The 20,621-nt window shown below is 42.4% G+C and overlaps 1 protein-coding gene across 2 annotated transcripts in view; it reads right to left on the bottom strand.

The window, feature by feature from the left end:
- The window catches only part of brip1 (BRCA1 interacting helicase 1), a 90,604-nt gene that overhangs the window by 50,557 nt on the left and 19,426 nt on the right, over nt 1-20,621 (bottom strand). For both annotated transcript variants that reach the window (XM_080053731.1, XM_080053730.1), the window contains exons 7-12: nt 15,723-15,995; nt 7,067-7,288; nt 6,662-6,861; nt 6,438-6,570; nt 2,667-2,821; nt 2,358-2,538 (exon numbers count right to left, since the gene is read on the bottom strand). In XM_080053731.1, coding sequence (XP_079909857.1) covers nt 2,358-2,538; nt 2,667-2,821; nt 6,438-6,570; nt 6,662-6,861; nt 7,067-7,288; nt 15,723-15,995 — 1,164 coding nt within the window. The remainder of the gene's footprint in view (nt 1-2,357; nt 2,539-2,666; nt 2,822-6,437; nt 6,571-6,661; nt 6,862-7,066; nt 7,289-15,722; nt 15,996-20,621) is intronic.

Here is a 20,621-nt window from a genome sequence, read left to right as displayed (position 1 = left end):
TTTGTAATACTAGTACTTCCTGCGCCATTGCGCATGCACACCACACATGTGCGAGTTGTTTACAAACGTGGCTACATAAGGGCTGAGAGCAGCAAACCCATGACCTGCACCGGCTTTCTCTCTGTTTACGTTTTTGTATGAGAGCTGAATTCCAAGCCATACTTTTTGTACAATGTGTTGAAATGACATAGAAAATAATAGATAATAGAATAGAAATCCTATAGGAACATGATTTACGAGATTAGAAATAAAATAAAACTGAATCGGTTTAGTTTTTACATACTTCCATATTGTGTTGAAATGCAAGTTGCATTGATTATTGCACTGTTCATACGTAGAAAGTCATATTTGTTACAAGAAAAGCTAGAGAGAAGGTAATTAATCTGTTGATTGTCTTTAATGATCATCACAAAAGTAGGAAGTGATTAGCAAACTCTGAGTAGCAAACACATATGTGTATATAAATATATTTTTGAAAATCACACATGGGTATGTACTAGTGGTGGGCCGTTATCGGCGTTAACGTGCTGCGTTAACGCAAGACTCTTATCGGCGATAAAAAAAATATCGCCGTTAATCTCTTATTCCACCTCCTGTTCGGCTCAGGGGAGATAATAATAGCCGGGGGCCGTTGTTGACACTTGAGGAGCCTTTATTCTCTCACACACCCGCCGCTCTCTCTCTCCATCACTTGCCCACGACACAATCGGGTATTGGAACGCAGGGTGGGTGTGTGTGGCCACCGGTCGCCACGTGACTATAAGTTTCCAAGTTTTAAACACTTCTATCTCTTCAACGTCAACGTCACCGTACCCGAATCCTAAATATCCCCATAGCAGACGCTATATTTCATCGGGGGGGAAACTTTGTTTTGCGCCACAGTTCGGCCGTAATGCTGCTGCACACACACACAGACACAGGCGCACACACACACGCTGCATGACAGAGACGAGGGGCGCTACCAAAAAGACGAGAGGAGCGGTTGGAGCAGTTGGAGCGTTTAGAGACACATGCGTGCACATTTATTTACATAAAATCGCAATCGCAGTCATTTGTGCAGTTATGTAAAATGTTTCACTATGGAAAATTACAGAAAAAGTAACGCACAGTGACTTTGATGAGTAACTTTAATCTGATTACTGGTTTGGAGATAGTAACGCGTTAGATTACTTACTGAAAAAAGAGGTCCGATGCCGGTAACGCGTTACTAAGTAACATCTTGTTGAACATTATTTATTTTCATCACCAATTATCATAGTAGAACAGCTTCCTCAAGCAGTTTGTGATGCATGTTGGAAACAGGAGATGAGCCCCTGGTCTGATGCGCCACCTGGCTTGAGAAACACGTTCTCAAAGACTTACTTTGAGTCATTATTTAGGAGCACACACATATTATGAATGAATTCAAATGAGCCATTTTAATCTAGATTAATCTAGATTAATTCCAAAATTAATCTAGATTAATCTAGATTAAAAAAATTAATCTATGCCCACCTCTAGTATGTACATAAAAAATGTTTTGCATTGAAAATTGATTTTGAATCGAATCATTGACCTCGGAATCGAATCGTGAGGTGCCAAGAGATTCACCCCTAATAGATAGTATATAAAATCAACTGCCGCAGGTGGCAGTTGATGTCGAAGCAACAGGAGGAGACACATTGTCCGCTCTGTTCAGAGCCCGCGAGGACACAAACGTCTGCAGTTTTCAGAGGTGTGTGTGTTTAGACATCAACATAACGTCGGCTTCCTGGCACAAATGAACAGTCCCCTAGGACGTGGTGGCGCGTACAAACACAAACACACACACTGTAATCAAGTTGTATTCAAGAATGCACAACCTATAGATTCACCAAATAAATGCCATTCTATAGCCTATATTTGCCCAAAGACATACAGTAGTAAAGAGACAGACCAATTGAATTATGGTGTGGTAGGTATATATTTTAGTTTGATTTAAATTTATTTTCAGTAATAAACCATCATTTGGATTTTCAATTAATAAAAATACTAATTTTAAATGTACATATCCACCTTCTGTCCTTTATCTTTCCGTTCACAATATACAGAGAAAATTTTTCGGGCATATTTCGAATGGTAAATTAATCGTGATTAATCGTGATTAATCCACAGAATCCTGTGATTAATCTGATTAAAAATGTTAATCGTTTGACAGCCCTACTAATAATAAAACTTATAACATTTTCTCAACCCCACACCGCTCATAAAATTCACAAACTTTTCGCCTATACTGTTGCAGTCGCGACCCCAAAAAAGTTGTTCCGTGTTCTCACCCCCCAGAGGCCCATTCTGAGCCAGGAAAAACCCTGAGATCAGTTCCATGTCTTAGCTCTCACCACAGCAGGGTTGAGGCACCAGAAGCTGAGTGTCAGGACTTCTGTCTTGACTCTGACACTCTGGCGGTTTCTCTGCCGTGGCCGAACAAAGAAGCCCTGGGCGTCAGGGACATCGGGGGGTGCCACCTGGCTGGTCCATGCATAGCTCTTCTGCAGAGCCACCCGGTAGTCTTCAGCAAACCTTCACACACACACACACATTGACACATACAAACACACACACACACACACACAAGGAACAAGTGAGCAACTGTTGACTGCTATGCCCTACACATAAGTTCATCATGATTCTTTGCTTCGTCTCTCAACCTGCAGTTGTCCCTGTAGAGGAAGTCCAGCACCATGAAGAGGCTCTTGAGCACAGCGGCGGTGACTGAGCTGATGGTTGGAATCCCGACCATATCCTCTTTACCATTCACCACACCAACACGCTCCTCTTTCTCCAGCACTGCTGCCAAGTTTTGCTGTCACGCAGAAAGACAGTGTTGGACATATGAGAGAAAATACTGTGCAGTCAGAACAGAACGTTTCAAACCTGGGAAGAACATGTAGTATATATACTGTATTTAAATGCAATGAACTACACTTCCCATGGTGCCTGTTGCTTTCAATGACAAAGTGATGTTGCTGTACATAATACAAATATAAAAACTAGGAACAGGGCTTTGTAAAAGAGAAACTGAAAACATAACTTCATAAACATACCTCCTTGCTGATGACCAAGTCAGCATGGAGGTATTGAATCAGTTTTGTGTAGAAGTAAGTTAGGTTGGGGGGCGCCTTTAGCTCAGTTGGTAAGGCGTCCCCCTCCCGGGCCGGGCCCAGCAGCAGACCCGGGTTCGATTCCCACCCGCGGTCGTTCTCTGCATGTCACTCCCCTCTCTGCCCCATTTCACCTCTGTCTCTCTGCACTGTCAATAAAGCATAAAAATGCCAAAAAAAATATCTTTAAAAAAAAAAGTAAGTTAGGTTGGAAAAAAAAAACTGAATTCCCTGTCAAAGTGCACCAGATTGATAGCCTGGCATTCCCAGACCTGCCACTAGGCGCTGGCAAATTAAATTTGCTGCGCGTGTTGGTCTGGACACGCTCCGTTGAAGCTTTATCAAGAAGAGCAGAAATCTGGGCTCACGTTTCAATTGGTTCTTCTATCTAATATGGGCGCGCCAGAGCCCTTTATATGGTACTCTGGGGAGGACGTAACCGGATGACGACAGTGACGTGCATGCGACGTCGAAGCCGTGATAGTAAACATCAGAGATGGCTGCGGATATGTTGTGTGAGTTTGAGACTGCTTTGGCCTCGACCCTTAACGATTTGGAAGACGGCACTCAAATCTTTCATTAGCAAGTAAGTGGAATGTTCTATTTTGCCGACCGACAACGGCAAACGTTTAATTTAACAGTTTAACAGCTGTTTGCTAAACGAAAGGGGCTTACGTCGCCTTGTGCATCGCTCTGATTGGTTGTAGTGCTATCCAACTGCGTGCAGTGGCATTTGAAATGCACGAGTAGGAGCCGCCCCTTGAGTTGGAAATTACAATTGATCGTCGCCAGACCCTCTATCGTTCAAGATATCAGGGTCTGGATTTCCAGGCTACCAGATTGATGCATTTTACTTAGAAAGTTAACAAAAATGTATTTCAGGGGGGCATGCCGTGAACACACTCATTTTGATAGATAATATGTAATTATGTGAATTCAATTAATTTTTTTAAATTATGTTTATAAAAAATAAGAACTAATTCTTCAATAGCTTCCACGTTAAGAGACTCAATGTCTCCAAATTATTCCAGAAAATAATACAGTCACACAGCTCTTAATTTTCCTGTCAAAGCGCACCAGATTGATAGCCTGGAAATTCAGACCCATATCTACAATGTGTTCCAAATTATTATGCAAATTGGATTGAAGTGTCATAAACATTTAATTTTTTGTTTTTCAATAAAACATATGTATGATATTGTGTCTCAGGGCACCTTGGATCATTGAAATCAATGTCATACACCTGTGATAATTAGTTTGCCAGGTGATCCCAATCAAAGGAAATCTACTTAAGAAGGACGTTCCACATGATTAAGCAGACCACATGTTTCAAGCACTATGGGAAAGAAAAAGGATCTCTCTGCTGCCTAAAAGCGTCAAATAGTGCAATACCTTGGACAAGGTATGAAAACATTAGATATTTCACAGAAACTGAAGCGTGATCATCGTACTGTGAAGAGATTTGTGGCTGATTCAGAGCACAGACGGGTTCGTTCGGATAAAGGTAATATGAGGAAGATTTCTGCCAGACAAATTCATCTGATAAAGAGAGCAGCTGCTAAAATGCCGTTACAGAGCAGCAGACAGGTATTTGAAGCCGCTGGTGCCGCTGGAGTCCCGCAAACCTCAAGGTGTAGGATCCTCCAGAGGTTTGCAGTTGTGCATAAACCTATTATTCGGCCACCCCTAAACAATGCTCACAAGCAGAAACGGTTGCACTGGGCTCAGAAATACATGAAGACTCATCTTCAAACAGTCTTCTTTACTGATGAGTGCCGTGCAACCTTGGATGGTCCAGATGGATGGAGTAGTGGATGGTTGGTGAATGGCCACCATGTCCCAACAAGGCTGCGACGGCAGACAGGAGGTGGTGGAGTCATGTTTTGGGCCGGAATCATGGGGAGAGAGCTGGTAGGTCCCTTTAGGGTCCCTGACGGTGTGAAAATGACCTCGGCAAAGTATGTTGAGTTTCTGACTCACCACTTTCTTCCGTGGTACAAAAAGAAGAACCATGCCTTCCGTAGTAAAATCATCTTCATGCATGACAATGCACCATCTCATGCTGCAAAGAATACCTCTGTGTCATTGGCTGCTATGGGCATAAAAGGAGAGAACCTCATGGTGTGGCCCCATCTTCCCCTGACCTCAGCCCTATTGAGAACCTTTGGAGCATCCTCAAGCAAAACATCTATGAGGTTGGGAGGCAGTTCTAATCAAAACAGCAGCTATGGGAGGCTATTCTGGCATCCTGCAAAGATATTCAAGCAGAAACTCTCCAAGAACTCACAAGTTCAATGGATACAAGAATTGTCAAAGGGGTCCTATGTTAACATGTAACTTGGCCTGTTAAGATTTTTTTGATTGAAATAGCTTTTGATTTCACTAAATATGACCTTCACATTCTGCAAATTCAACAAATGGCCTTTTTTAGTTCTTCACAACCTATAAAATGTTTTGAAACTCTGTTGTGCATAATAATTTGGAACAGTGCATTTTGAGCTTTTTATTTTTGAAAAAAAATACTGTTATCATTGGGAGGTTTGTTCAATAAAATGTGAATCATACTTTAACGGTTGATGACTTAAATTATATTGACTGTCATTTGCATCGACTATTTAGGAAAATCTGCGAAAAATATCATTTGCATAATAATTTGGAACGCACTGTAGAACGATATAGGGTGTGGCCACGATCAATAGACTTTCCCAACTCAAGGGGCGGCTCCTATGCGTGCATTTCAAATACCACTGCACGCAATTGGATATAGCACTACGACCAATCAGAGTAATGAACAAGGTGACGTATTAAGCCCTGTTCGTTTAGCGAGCAGCGGGGTAACTGTTTAGATTAAACTTTTGCCGTAGTCGGTCGGCAAAACAGAACATTCCTCTTACTTGCTAATGAAAGATTTGAGTGCCGTCTTCCAAATCGTAAAGGGTCGAGGCCAAAGCCGTCTCGAACTCAAACAACAATATCCGCAGCCATCTTTGATGTTTACTATCACGGCTTCGAAGGCGCTTGCACAGCACTGTCGTCATCTGGTTACTTCTGCCCCAGAGCACCATACATAGGGCTCTGGCCCGCCCATATCAGATAGAACTAATTGAAACTTAGCTCAGAAATGTCTGACATATTTAATAAGCTTCAATGGAGCATGCCCAGACACATGCTGAGCAAACTTAATTTGCCATCGGCAGGTCTGGATTTCCAGGCATCAGATTGATGCATTCTAGTTCCAAAAATGTCTTTAAAATCTAAAGCTGACACCCTATGACAAACTTCAAAAGTCAACAAGTATTGCAAAGGCATGTAGTGTACCTTGAGAATGTTAAAGGTGTCAGCAGTGATGCCCAACTGGTGAAAGACTCCCAGTATATCCTTCCCACTCCAGACTTTACTGGCGCTCTCATATCCCCGTTCAGACATCAGGCCTTGGCTCTCCTGGATCCAGCTGACACAGTGAGCAAACAATACATCCTTAGTTACTATCTACTCCAATGATAAACCACCGATGAGCAGAATGAAGTCACTCAATCACCCACTTGATCAGGCTGTAGGAGAAGTTCCTGAGAGGCTCGTGTTTGGAGCGTCTGATGTTGTTGTTGACCATGCCGTCCAGCTCCTCCTTGGCCATCTGCAGACTGTTGTGGTTCAGAGTGTAGCTGGCGCTCTCTCTGGCACAGTCCTCGATGTTGTGGGCCTCATCCAGCACCAAGATCTGACCTGCCAGGTTTATCTCCATCTGATGAAAAAACAGTGATTGTTAGCAAGAGAGGAAAAGGCCAATTGAAGGGAGTAGGGCTGGGTATCAAAGTTCTATTTCTTTTTGGCACTAACTGAAATGCCTCAATACCACATGATTAAAAAAATGATTGTTTAATACTCACTCAACCCCTTTCTGGATGTTCTACAATTCCTCCCCACTTCCTCTACCAAACACTACTCACACTCTCTCTGATCATTGGGTCCATCAGGTAGTTATATGGGCAGAAGATGATGGAGGCGTCCTGCATCAGTTCCCGAGCAGCATAGTAGGAGCAGGCCCGGATACGTTTGCCCACTGTGACCAGGTCCTCAATGTCCCAGGCTTGATGCAGTCCGTGTACCCGCTGTAGTGTGTGCTGGTCCCGCATCCTCTGGACTCCATGGTAGTAGCGGCATGACCTGCCCTGAAAACGTGCACATTTTTTACACAAAAGGGATTTAAAATGGAGCGTATGATAGACAAAATGTAGTTTGTTTGATCACAAGCAGTCATTTTTCTTTTACAATGCAGAAACTTAAAACACACAACATGTAAATGAAGCAGCATGACAATAGTACATGCTGCTTCATGTACTATTGTCATGTCGACTTTTTGTTTGTTTGTTGTGCATGTACTGTCTGCTTTGGTGGGCTACTGCCTCCATGTCTAACACATCTGTGGCCGGTTTCGCAAACATGGATTACGCCTTAGTTCTGGACTAAATTCTACTTTCAATGGACAATCTCCATTCAAATCTTCATTTAGTCCTGGACTAGGCTTAATCCATGTCTGTGAAACTGGCCCTTAATGTTGCTATAAATCCTAGTCTACCTTTTTAATTTGTGTTTGTCTGATTCCGACTCTTGTTTGTCCTGCATGCTTTATGTATTTTAATGCTTGAACTACTGAATACTTGTAGTGGTTATAATTAATGTTGTATCTGTTGCTTTTATATGTTCCTTTTTTAACTCTTTTTGTTATTTGCTTGTTATTTGCTTTTTAGGGAGCCTTTTGTTACATCTGGCCAAGGACTGCAGATGGAAACTAGCCTTCTGGCATATTTACAGAAATGTTTATTAATGTGCACTGTTCCTGTCAAATAAACAAATAAATAAAAATAAAAATGTAGCCAATGTATTTTTTTTTTTTCATTAATAGTACCATGCTTTGAGTGGGGCGCGCTTACAACTACGCCATGATGTAGTTTTTCATTTCAAGGACAGATTGGATGTACCATGGTCTAAAAGTTATTTAAAAAAAATATGTACTTTGCCAATATTATAATGGCGGAACAATGACAGTGACTCCTTTACATGCTGGTATTACAACTGTAATAGAACATTTTAAAACTAGAACTACCGCCTGGCGGTTATATGCCTCTTTAAGGAATACAATTGCAGAACGGGGAAAGTATGGTGCTGGTAGGCAAGGCTTTAAAGAATGTAAAGCTCCCCGGAAGCTTCAATGTGGTACAAGGTGACAAGGTAACCTTATACCTCCAAAATCTATTCAGTTCATCTTTGAGTCATGGTCAACATTTGTGCAGAGTATGAAGAAAGCTTTGATTAAAAAACAAATATTGTTAACGGTCTTAAAAAAAGTTTAAAATATGTAACATTAGAAATGTATTTATTTCTGAAAAAAACTGATCTGGTCAATTGATTGTATCTGTGTAGTATGTCATTGAACCAGAGGTGACAGTATTTCAGAGGCGGTCTGTGATCAGGTGCTCCAGCTATTGTAGTGGTGTCCATGTCCATGACACAAGGTGAAGCAGCAGCATCTCATGTACCAAAACCCCCAACCACTCTGACAAAAGACTTGTCTGCTTTTGATGTCCACCCTGTTCTAAATCAATTTGAACAGCTTGAGGTGACATTGTCACACATAAATACTGTACGCCGGTGGACTCGGTAACCTCCAGACAATAGTAAATCCCTGGTTGAAACGGTGGACTTCTCCCAGTGATGTGCTAAGCTCGGACACTTTGCTGACACCGAACCCTGTCTGTTCAGTGAAAGAGGAGTTGGGGGGGATTAACGGCCATTCAGCTACATTTAGGAGTCGGGATGGCTTGCAGCGCGGTTAAAGAGGAGGGCAGGTGTTTTGACTGGAGACGCCATTAGCTGAACGATGTGTGTTTCTGCGTATGAATCACAGTGTGTGTGTGCGTGTGCGTGTGCGTGTGCGTGTGTGTGTGTGTGCGTGCGCGCGTGCGTGTGTGTGTATATACAGCAAGGTAACCTGACGCTGACAAGACCGTACCCTGAGGTGACGAAGACATAGAGCCATCCGTAACACCCACTCCAGTGAGGGGTTAAGACTGGGCCAAGTATTTCAAATGACAAAGTGAGACAATTGCCATGGGAGGCCAACACCTCTTATGACAGCTAAATTGTCCTCATTACAGTAGGCGCCTCGACTTTAGGACAGTATGGGGGGTTACAAAGTGTCTGATGTCTCTGAAAAAACACACAATGGCTCTTGACATTCAAGTGTGTCAAAAAAAGGCTGCTGGACGAATTGAGGATTTTGTAGCAGCATAATTGCTGCAGTGAGGCTACATTGTTGCAGGAGTTTTGTCTGGTCGTGGTAGTTACCTTTGGGTTTTGTGTTACAGGGTGACCCAATAACTTTATGGACTGTAGTCACATAACAATGATGGTGCCAGGTCAAGTGTGTAAGGGAGAGAAATCTATTGGGATCCGACCATTGTAATAAAAGGTTGAATCTCTTTCATGGTCTCATTTAATTGCTTATGTCACCAGTGGATACATGTTTCATTTATTGGAAAAAGTGTGTCATGAGATGTTGGTTTTAACATCTGAAAGAAGGTCAATCCTGGTTAAGCTGAGTCCAGTTCAGGTCCAGACTAGTTCATTCATACAGGTCATGCTAACAGCAAAGCCTGACCTGGATTGTTGAGGCCTATACCAGTAGAAATTAGTGGTGTGAACGTTTGCAAAAATGTCTAAACGGTTACACGACTGCAATTGTTTTGTGTACATGTTTAACCTTGCGCGCACGTCAGATTACATCTTTAAATACAGTTTTAAAATGATATAGTGAGCAAAGTATCTAACGGACACACTTTTTATAAAATACCTTGAACATATCTATAGCATTTATTTGCTTACATTTCTTTCTACTTATCGACCGACACACATCCATATCAGTTTCTTTCTATGAAGCCAATATTGCAGGTTAACTATGGACTATTATGCGATTAATGGTAGTTAAATATTGTAATCGATTAGCAGCCATAGTAGGAATTAGATAAATTAGTAAGCTCTCCTCTAAAAAAGCACAAAGGTTCAATTGTTTAGTTGAAGATTTTGCCTTGAATTATTAATTTTTTTCCAAGTCATTTTGTTGTTAGCGTAGTGAAACCAGCCTAAAGCTTCACATTGATTTCTCTCCCACGCCTACAAGAACCAATAAGGGGCTGCCTTCCACTAACGGACAGGGCCAGACAACTATTAACACATGCATTCTTAATTAAGTACGGGCCCTCAATGTATTGAGGGCCCGTAATTATTACTCTCCACCATACTTATTAAGTACGGGCTCTCAATGTATTGAGGGCCCGTAATTGGTGTGAATGCTGAAAGCATTCACAGCATTGATATTCTACGTATTTATTATTCCGTATTATTATTCCGCCATATTCAGGCCCGGCCATATCTTCAACATGCTTCATTCCACAAACTTCCTTCAACTATCCTCATATTCAGCCCATTTTTCACATTATTGCTTTCATTCAAAATTTTCAAAAAAATTCATAACTTCATAATTAATAAGCAATTAAACCAAAATTATGAAATGTTTCAAGTCTCTTCTCCTCCCTGAGGATTCATCCTAGAAACTCCATTCTTACGTCTAAATGTTCAGCTCATTCCAGACAACAATAACTCATGAACAGTTTTTTCAGAAAGTCCATAACTTCAAATACATTTTACTTTTTATGAAATTAATATTTCATGCAAAATTATGATTCCTCCTACTCGTTCATACTTTATCGTAGAAACTCGATTCAAATTGTCCCATGTTCGTCTTGCACGGGAGCACATTTCCATAATTCACTATCTTTTCATAAAATTCATAACTTCAGAGATATCTAAAGGTTTATTACACCCAAAATCCGTATTGGGAATGCATTGGGATATTGGCAAAATGCGGAGCGTTTTGCACTGGTTTCAAACACTTCAAGCTCACTGATAATTCATCCTACAAAGTTAATTTCTTCGAGAAACAGTTCAGCTATCTTTCGTCTTTCATTGTTAAAATTCAACCTTTTAAAAAAAATGCATAGTTTTCAAATTACTCAGCCATGTTTGACGCATGTAAAATCAATTTTAGTGATATTTAGAGTGTGGCAGAGTGGAGGAGAGGGAATAAAAAAGAACACCAGAAATCTAAACGTAAATTGCTCTCAACTCAAAAGTTTTTACATTAAAGAAACACATTTGACACTGAATATTAATTGGAATCTTCTGATTCTCAAAGTACGATAATTTTTTCTGTCAGACAAACGGTTTGCGAGATATGAGAAGCAGTTTGGGCTTATGCGTTCATTTAAAACCTCTGTCTGTGTGATCTGGTTGGGGAGACAAGTGGCCGTACGTGTGTAGATTACCAGCTGTTTACAATTGACACTGATTAGCTGTCTGTTACCATGGTGACCCCTGAACGTGCACCTGCCTTTGACATAGGCTAATGTAGGTCAAACTCCAATCCCTTATGCTCCATAGAGAGGGAGAGGGAGAGAGGGACACACACACACACATACACAAACACACACACACACACACACACACACACACACACACACACACACACAGACACACAGACACACACACACACAGACACACACACACACCACACACACACACTCACACCACACACACACACACACACAGACACACACAGACACACACACACACACAGACACACACACAGACACACACACACACACACACCACACACACACACAAACACACACACACACACACAGACACACACACACACACACACAGACACACACACACACACACACCACACACACACTCACACCACACACACACACACACACCACACAGACACACACAGACACACACACACACCACACAGACACACACACACACACACACACACACACACACACACACACACCACACAGACACACACACAAACCACACACACACACACCACACAGACACACACACACACACACTCACACCACACACACACAGACACACACACACACACACACACACACACAGACCACACACACACACACACACACCACACAGACACACACACACACACACAGACACACACACACACAGACACACACACACACACACACACACACACACACCCTACATACACCACAGAGACACACACACACACACACACCACAGACACACACACACACACCACACAGACACACAACAGCCACACACACACACACACACACACACCAGAGAGAGAGAGAGAGCGTATGGAGAAAATTCAAGATGCGTTAACTCAGTAATTTTTCATCCGATACACTTCATTCCACATTTTACATGTTCAGCTCCTTCAGGGCATTACATGGTAGTATCCTGATTGAGCTGAACACAGGGTTGGGGGTTCGATTCCCCGTTCCAACACCAAATTTTAGACTTCACCGGATTTTCTTAAAAATTTGCACAGATGTTGAGTATGACTCAGAGATGACATCACAAGAGTTTAGAGGTCAAAGTTCAAATTTCAAGGTCACTGTGACATTGCCTTTTGTGACTGCATTATCTCATGAACACTTCCACGGTTTTTCTTCAAATTTTGCACAAATGTTGATTCTGACTCAAAGATGAACTGATTACATTTTGGAGGTCATAGTTCAAGGTCATAATTCATTCCTAATTCCAGCTAGAAAGTCCATTCAAACTTCCAAATATTCCACATTTCTCAAACATTCTATTTTTCAACCATTCTGTTCATTCAGATACATTCATCCTTCGTTCTTCATCAACATTCAGCAGTGAAGTTTATTCAGCATCAGCTTCAGTTCAGCAGCGCAGCATTCACACCGCAATTTCTTCAGGAATTGCATTTCTAGTTATTACTCTCCACCATACTTATTCTTCTTACTTCTGCCGCAAATTTCGAGCTGCTACTCCTCCCACACCGTTTCACTTAGAAACGCAAAAATTTCACAGAACGTCCGTCCCTACCCCGAATGGTGTGCTATTATACAGTTTTTTGAATTTCCGCTAGAGGGCGCTGTTATTAAGCCCCGACTGAAGAAAGTTTGAGAGGCCACGCCCCTCACACCGTAACTCCGATTGACTTGAAATTTCTCACACAGGTGTATGTTAGGGTGCTCTACAAAAAAGCCTCTGGGAGCATATAAGTCCGCCAGGGAATATTTCCCGCTAATTAGCATAAACTGAAAAACAGGGTGTTATCCCCTTTACCACGTTAGACTCCTCCCCTTTACAACATTAGGCTCATCCCCTTTACCACATTAGGCTCCTCCCATTTACCGCAATAGGCTCCTCCCATTTACCACAATATGCTCCTCCCCTTTACCGTGTTAGGCTCCTCTCCTTTACCACGTTAGACTCCTCCCCTTTACATCATTAGGCTCCTCCCATTTATCCCGTTAGACTCCTCCCCTTTACCACGTTAGACTCCTCCCCTTTACATCATTAGACTCCTCCCCTTTACCCCGTTAGACTCCTCCCCTTTACCACGTTAGGCTCCTCCCATTTACCCCGTTAGACTCCTCCCCTTTACCACGTTAGGCTCCTCCCATTTATCGCATTATGCTCCTCCCCTTTACCATGTTAGGCTCCTCCCCTTTACCACGTTAGGCTCCTCCCCTTTACCACGTTAGGCTCCTCCCCTTTACCACGTTAGGCTCCTCCCCTTTACCACGTTAGGCTCCTCCCCTTTACCACGTTAGACTCCTCCCCTTTACATCATTAGGCTCCTCCCATTTATCCCGTTAGACTCCTCCCCTTTACATCATTAGGCTCCTCCCCTTTACCGTGTTAGGCTCCTCCCCTTTACCACGTTAGGCTCCCCCTTTACATCATTAGGCTCCTCCCATTTATCCCGTTAGACTCCTCCCCTTTACCACGTTAGACTCCTCCCCTTTACATCATTAGGCTCCTCCCATTTATCCCGTTAGACTCCTCCCCTTTACCACATTAGGCTCCTCCCCTTTACCAGTTAGACTCCTCCCCTTTACCACGTTAGGCTCCTCCCCTTTACACCATTAGGCTCCTCCCATTTATCCCGTTAGACTCCTCCCCTTTACCGCGTTAGACTCCTCCCCTTTACCGTGTTAGACCCCTCCCCTTTACCACGTTAGGCTCCTCCCCTTTACATCATTTGACTCCTCCCCTTTACAACTGTAGGCTCCTCCCCTTTACAACTTTAGGCTCCTCCCCTTTACATCATTAGGCTCCTCCCATTTACCCCCTTTAGACTCCTCCCCTTTACCCGTTTGGCTCCTCCCCTTTACATCATTTGACTCCTCCCATTTACCAACTTAGGCTCCTCCCCTTTACATCATTTGACCCCTCCCCTTTACAACTTTAGGCTCCTCCCCTTTACAACTTTAGGCTCCTCCCCTTTACATCATTAGGCTCCTCCCATTTACCCCATTTAGACTCCTCCCCTTTACCCGTTTGGCTCCTCCCCTTTACATCATTAGGCTCCTCCCATTTACCCCGTTAGACTCCTCCCCTTTACCATGTTAGGCTCCTCCCCTTTACATCATTTGACTCCTCCCATTTACCAATTTAGGCTCCTCCCCTTTACATCATTTGACTCCTCCCCTTTACCACTTTAGGCTCCTCCCCTTTACATCATTAGGCTCCCCCCATTTACCCCCTTTAGACTCCTCCCCTTACCCCGTTAGGCTCCTCCCCTTTACCGTGTTAGACTCCTCCCCTTTACCCCATTAGGCTCCTCCCCTTTACCCAGTTAGACTCCTCCCCTTTACATCATTAGGCTCCTCCCATTTACCCCGTTATACTCCTCCCCTTACCATGTTAGGCTCCTCCTCTTTACATCATTAGGCCCCTCCCCTTGCAGTGTTAGGCTCCTCCCCCTTACCACATTAGGCTCCTCCCCTTTACAGTGTTAGGCTCCTCCCTAAGCTCCTCCCCTTTACCGCGTTAGGCTCCTCCCCTTTACCTTTATAGCCTCTCGGGCCATAGGGGTCAGCCATGATTATTTTTTTCGCCGCCATTGCCCAAAATGTTTACGCAGGGGCGGGGCTTATTATCAAATTGGCCATAACTCCTTAACCATAGATCCTCATCATCATCAAACTTGCTGGGTATGTGCAGAAGTCATGTGGTAGCATGTCCCTCGAAGCTTATCGAGATTAACCCATAGGGGGCGCCACAAATGCCCCCTGACTCTGATTGCCCTGTATTACACTTGTACAGCTCATGGTGCTCTACAATATAGCCTCTCGGACAGTTTTTTTAATTTCCGCTAGGGGGCGCTGTTATTAAGCCCCGACTGAAGAAAGTTTGAGAGGCCACGCCCCGCACACCGGAGGTACGTAGAAGCTTTCGGGGCCAGCCGACGGGCGGGACGCCGCCCACGCGGGGATTGGCGGCCTGCGCAGGGGGGCCCGTACTTTCAAAATCTCCGCGGGATTTTCTAGTTAAATATGTTGTACTTGTTGCAGGAAAGGTCATGATATGTATGTATTCACGTTGACCACTGCTGCTGCTCAATGAGGGCTTAATTTGATAGCAAAATGACAGACTGAAGGTGGGGGTAAAACACAAAACATAAACATAGGTTTTAATGTGAATGTATTTGTGTGTGTCAGAGTTCATTCTCACATCTTTGGCCTCCCGCAGGTCCTTGCAGAGCTCGTTGCGGTTGAAATGTGGCGCCACATCGGAGTTGACACAGGTGTGATCTCTGCTGGATAAGATGGTCATGGGCACGTTGGAGTAGACGGTGCGCTTCAGCTCGTGGGTGATCTGCGTGATCTGTTTGTGTGTGCGCGTGCCAAAGAAAATCTTGGGAATCTTCCTTTTTCCCTCTTTTTCTTTTTCCTTCATGGCGTCTTTGGTGGAAGCACACAGGCAGCGGGAGCAGGCTTCAGGGGACTGGGGAAGGAAAAGTAACATACTGAGATGGTGATTCGCCACTGGTTTACAACATTACATTAAAGGTGAAGTAAGCGATTTATTTATGTTAATATTGGTGTTAAATCGCTCTATATTCTTACAGTGATCACTTATATAGTGTGCGAGTTTCATAAAGCCGATCTCTAAGTCAACCACTCTGCATGTAATCGGCGAATAAACTTTTCGGGGATTCCACTACGGATAACCAATCAGAAGAGAGAACGCTACAAACCGGCACCCGTCTCACTGCCGGTGCACGTGCAGAGCGACAGATGGGTGAATGTGTATGCGCCTACAATGGCGGAGCAGGTAAAAATCCTTCCCAATGTCTGTTTTGATGTTTTTTTTGGCAAGATAACTCGCTGCTTGAAGACCACAGTGCATTAATGTGGTGACGTGGGGACGAGGGAGGGGAGTGCTAACTGCACTCACTGACAGGAAGTTAGCTAAACTGACCATTCTGCTTACTGAACCTTTAACAACATCTCAGTGCATACTGCAGTTGAATCCCGCACTGCGTTCAAAATCTCAAACCGTTTCTTTTTTCTATTCTACATACTACATCTGAGCAATTGCGGTCAGTATGCTACAATTGGGACACACTTTACTTATTTATTTCATCATAATGTTGCGCCATGGCCTTGCTTTATATCCGTTGCATCCCTGGTTGTTTTCATAAGGAGGCTCCCTCGATGTGAAGTCACTTCCGGTGCGCACTGGATTGTGGGTCAGAATCACCCAAATGGCATGCTGATTTCACACTAAAAATCTCGGCCGGATGTAATAGACATCTCGGTATTTTTAAGCATACTTAATCAACCAGAAGAGTTGGGACATTCTAAATCTTTTTTTCTACCATAATAAATGTCAGAAAGTATGGGTATTAGAACGCAGGGCCAATTCTTCTGGTAATGGCTTAATACCAACAACTATAATGTATATGCTGACAATACAGTCCTTTACAGCCATCAGAGAACAGACATGTTGACATATCACATGTGTTTTGGGATGTTTTTTTAGGAAGCATGTACATCTTAACAACTAGTGTATTAGAGAATTAGACCTTGTTAAATCATTCGTATCCAAAGCTTAAATCTACAAAAAAAGACTTGGCAGTCAAAATCACAAGAAATCACATCTTTCTCTTTAACATAAGGGATTAGGCCAGTCATTATTTATATATTTATATTTTACAATGGACACAATCTTTATTCAGAAATATTAAAGTTAAGAAAGTTAAGTATATTGGGGCGTAACAAGCTGCTACAGTAGCTACTTGCGTTACTACTAGAGGTGGGCATAGATTAATTTTTTTAATCTAGATTAATCTAGATTAATTTTGGAATTAATCTAGATTAATCTAGATTAAAATGTCTCATTTGAATTCATTCATAATATGTGTGTGCTCCTAAATAATGACTCAAAGTAAGTCTTTGAGAACGTGTTTCTCAAGCCAGGTGGCGCATCAGACCAGGGGCTCATCTCCTGTGCAGGTGCACACCTAATGCATCAAGTTAACTTGCGTGCAGAAAGAGGATGTCACGGAACTCATGTCCGTTAGCTTTTCAATATAAGACTGTCAAAATAAAAGTCCCGCAAAACAATCGTTATTTTGGGGATTAACTTCTCCGCGTGAGAAATTTGAGTTGTAGGCTAGCGTGTGAGAGTGTGAGCTGGTTGATATGAGTGTGTCTCACGGCCAAAAGGGTGAGACTTGGCAGCTCTGTCAGTTGTCAAACAAAGCGGACGGACGTGGTCTCTATAGCAACGAGATCAGCTGAGCTATCACTGATAAAAAAAAATATTGTTTCCATAATGATTTCCATAGCCTTAAGCCATAGGCTAGCCTACATGTTGTGTAATTCAGTGATTTTCAACCTTTAATGAGTCGAGGCTATGCATTGGCTTTGGCGATTTCCCTTGCCTCTTTTTTTTCTCTCCACACAAAGCTCTCCCATTGCACACACGCATGCCCCGGCCGCTTCCGAGAGCACAGACTGTTAGAACTCCTACAACCTTGGTCTTGTCGAGGTTTCCATTGGGAAGCTTCTTAAAAATACATTTTCCCTGAAGCAAACCCGGCGGCTTCCTAGCTGCATCCATGTCAGCACGTTACGTTTGATGTGGTAGGCTACACAGGTGCGAAGTCGGACTCGTTCTGACTCGTGCACTACAGTGCAATTCGGCCAGGTATATATCCGCGCTAAAATAAGAGGAACAAGAGATTAACGGCGATATTTTTTTTATCGCCGATAAGAGTCTGGCGTTAACGCAGCACGTTAACGCCGTTATCGGCCCACCACTAGTTACTACACAAGCTGCATTGCCTTCCGCAATGATAGGTCAGCAAGTTTAAGATGGTATGGTCCACTTGAGGGTTGTTAGAAATAGTTGGGAATTATAAATGTACAGGTAAGATGTTTTGACCCCTGGACTGGTATTTTGTCCTCTTTAGGGAGAGGGAGTTGTATTTTTAGGGGGACAAATAAAATGTTGAGGGGGATATATTCCCTGCACCCAGCCCCCCCCCCCGCCAGAAATCTACTACGCCTATGGCTAATACTGTATTCATAATCACCACATCATCCGATATACAGTATATTTGGTGATGTGACACAGACTGTACAACCAGGATAATTGGTGCGTTTGTGCCATTAAATCTATGGGACAGTATCTGATACCAACCACTCAACCTCTTCCCGCTATGGTTACAACAACACATACGTGCACATGAATGGTTTAATTAATGATAAGGCTGGCTGCCCTTCTATTTCCGAGACCAAACCAGCAGTGCTACTTATTTATTTATAAAGCCACTGTTATCAAATTACTTACCTTATCTTTAATTTGTCATTTTGTTTTTAAGTTTCAAATAAATCACTCACTAACATCCTACATACACGCGCAACATTCAACTTGGAGAAAATGTTACTCTCATTTGATGGTTATTTTCTAGATAACGTGAATGTTAAACTACATTTATCTCTTCAGTCAATATTGATACACAAAGCTATCACTATTATCCACTGTCTGAATAGGCTTTCTGACAGACGGTTTTGTATACCCCTTTTGAAAAACACATGGAGATGCATAAAGAATGTGTATCCATACATAAGGAGTGCTGTCACTCTGCGCCTGGTGACCTTTTGAATCTGAAAGATGATAGGCCGCCATTGTGGTCACTGAGAAAATCTAGCTGCTTCATAATCGTTCATCCGGTGACGTGGTGGATTCTCCTCTCCCCCCCCCCCTTCACAGGCAAAGTTTAGCCAGCAATGCTTATGAAACTGATCCTGCTTATGTGTTGAGCTCTTTTAAGTGGTGTTCTATTTGACCATTCAATGGCTAGCAGACGCCATCCAATCACAGCATTGGAACTGTAATATCAATATTCTCAGTAGTAAACAGTAGTAGTAATAGAGGTAATTTATCGAGAGCGCACTTATAGAAAAAGGTTATTTGAAAAATAAATGATTGTAACAGATACTTAAGATTGAATTACCGTTTTCTTCCTTGCAAATTTAATTGTGTCAATGAAAAAAATTATATTATGTACAAATTCACTGGTTTTGGTGAGATCAGTGTAGGTTTTGCAGAATGTATTTTTTAAATCATTAACTTAACTATTTATTTTCGTTCTCATTTTTTACTCTTGTTTTCTGTGCTACAGTATGTTTATTAAAACATGTTGTACATTAAATGGTAAATGGTAAATGGACTTGACTTATATAGCGCTTTTCTAGCCGATTTTCTCAGCCCCAAAGCGCTTTACATATCTTACCACATTCACCCATTCATACACACACTCATACACCGATGGCACACGATACATTAGTTTAAATAACATCAATCAATGCCCTCTGGCAGAGAAAAAACACTTCCTACACTTAAAGCTTAAAAGGCAATGTTAACGTCTTATTATAAGACATATAGTATAGTATAGAAGTAGGGGAGAGTGGCCTAAATTGTGCCGGTGGGGAAGTTGTGCCACCCCTTGTTTCTAGAAAACCATAAAAGAAATTGGAAATGTGACCACATATTTAAGAAGAGCCATCCATTTAACTCATCCTGTAAAGAAGGGAGAAACATGGAATAAGATATAAGCACATTTAAGCTCAAAAAACTGTTTTTTGCCTTTCAAAGTAAAATTTCCATGATCAAGGTTTTTTGATTATTGTGTCTGAACAATTATAAACACGTTTGAAAACATTTGACACATGTTTTAGTGCTTTAGTATGCTACACTTTGTGTCTATATAGTGAGCACAATGTCAGCCCTAAACTCCTGCATCATGCTTATCATCCAAAATTCTGGGGTTGGGGTGATTTGTGCCAGAGGGCCTGGGGTGAGTTATAAGTAAGTAAGTAAGTAAGTAAGTAAAATGTATTTATAATAGCACATTTATAACAGTTTGCACTGTCCAAAGTGCTGAACATAGTGCATTCAGTAGGTAAAAAATTAAGGTAAAATAACAATAACCAAAATAAAAGTCATAAAGCCCAGACATCCACATATAAACAAAGATAGTAGTGCAGAGGTAAGATAGTTAATGGGGAGGAAAAACCAGGGTGTACAGATGGGTTTTGAGCCTTGATTTAAAGGCAG

This window comes from Ammodytes marinus, assembly GCF_949987685.1.
Source record: "Ammodytes marinus genome assembly, chromosome: 3".
Classification (NCBI taxonomy): Eukaryota; Metazoa; Chordata; class Actinopteri; order Uranoscopiformes; family Ammodytidae; genus Ammodytes; species Ammodytes marinus.
This window is presented reverse-complemented; position numbering and strand designations above follow the sequence as displayed.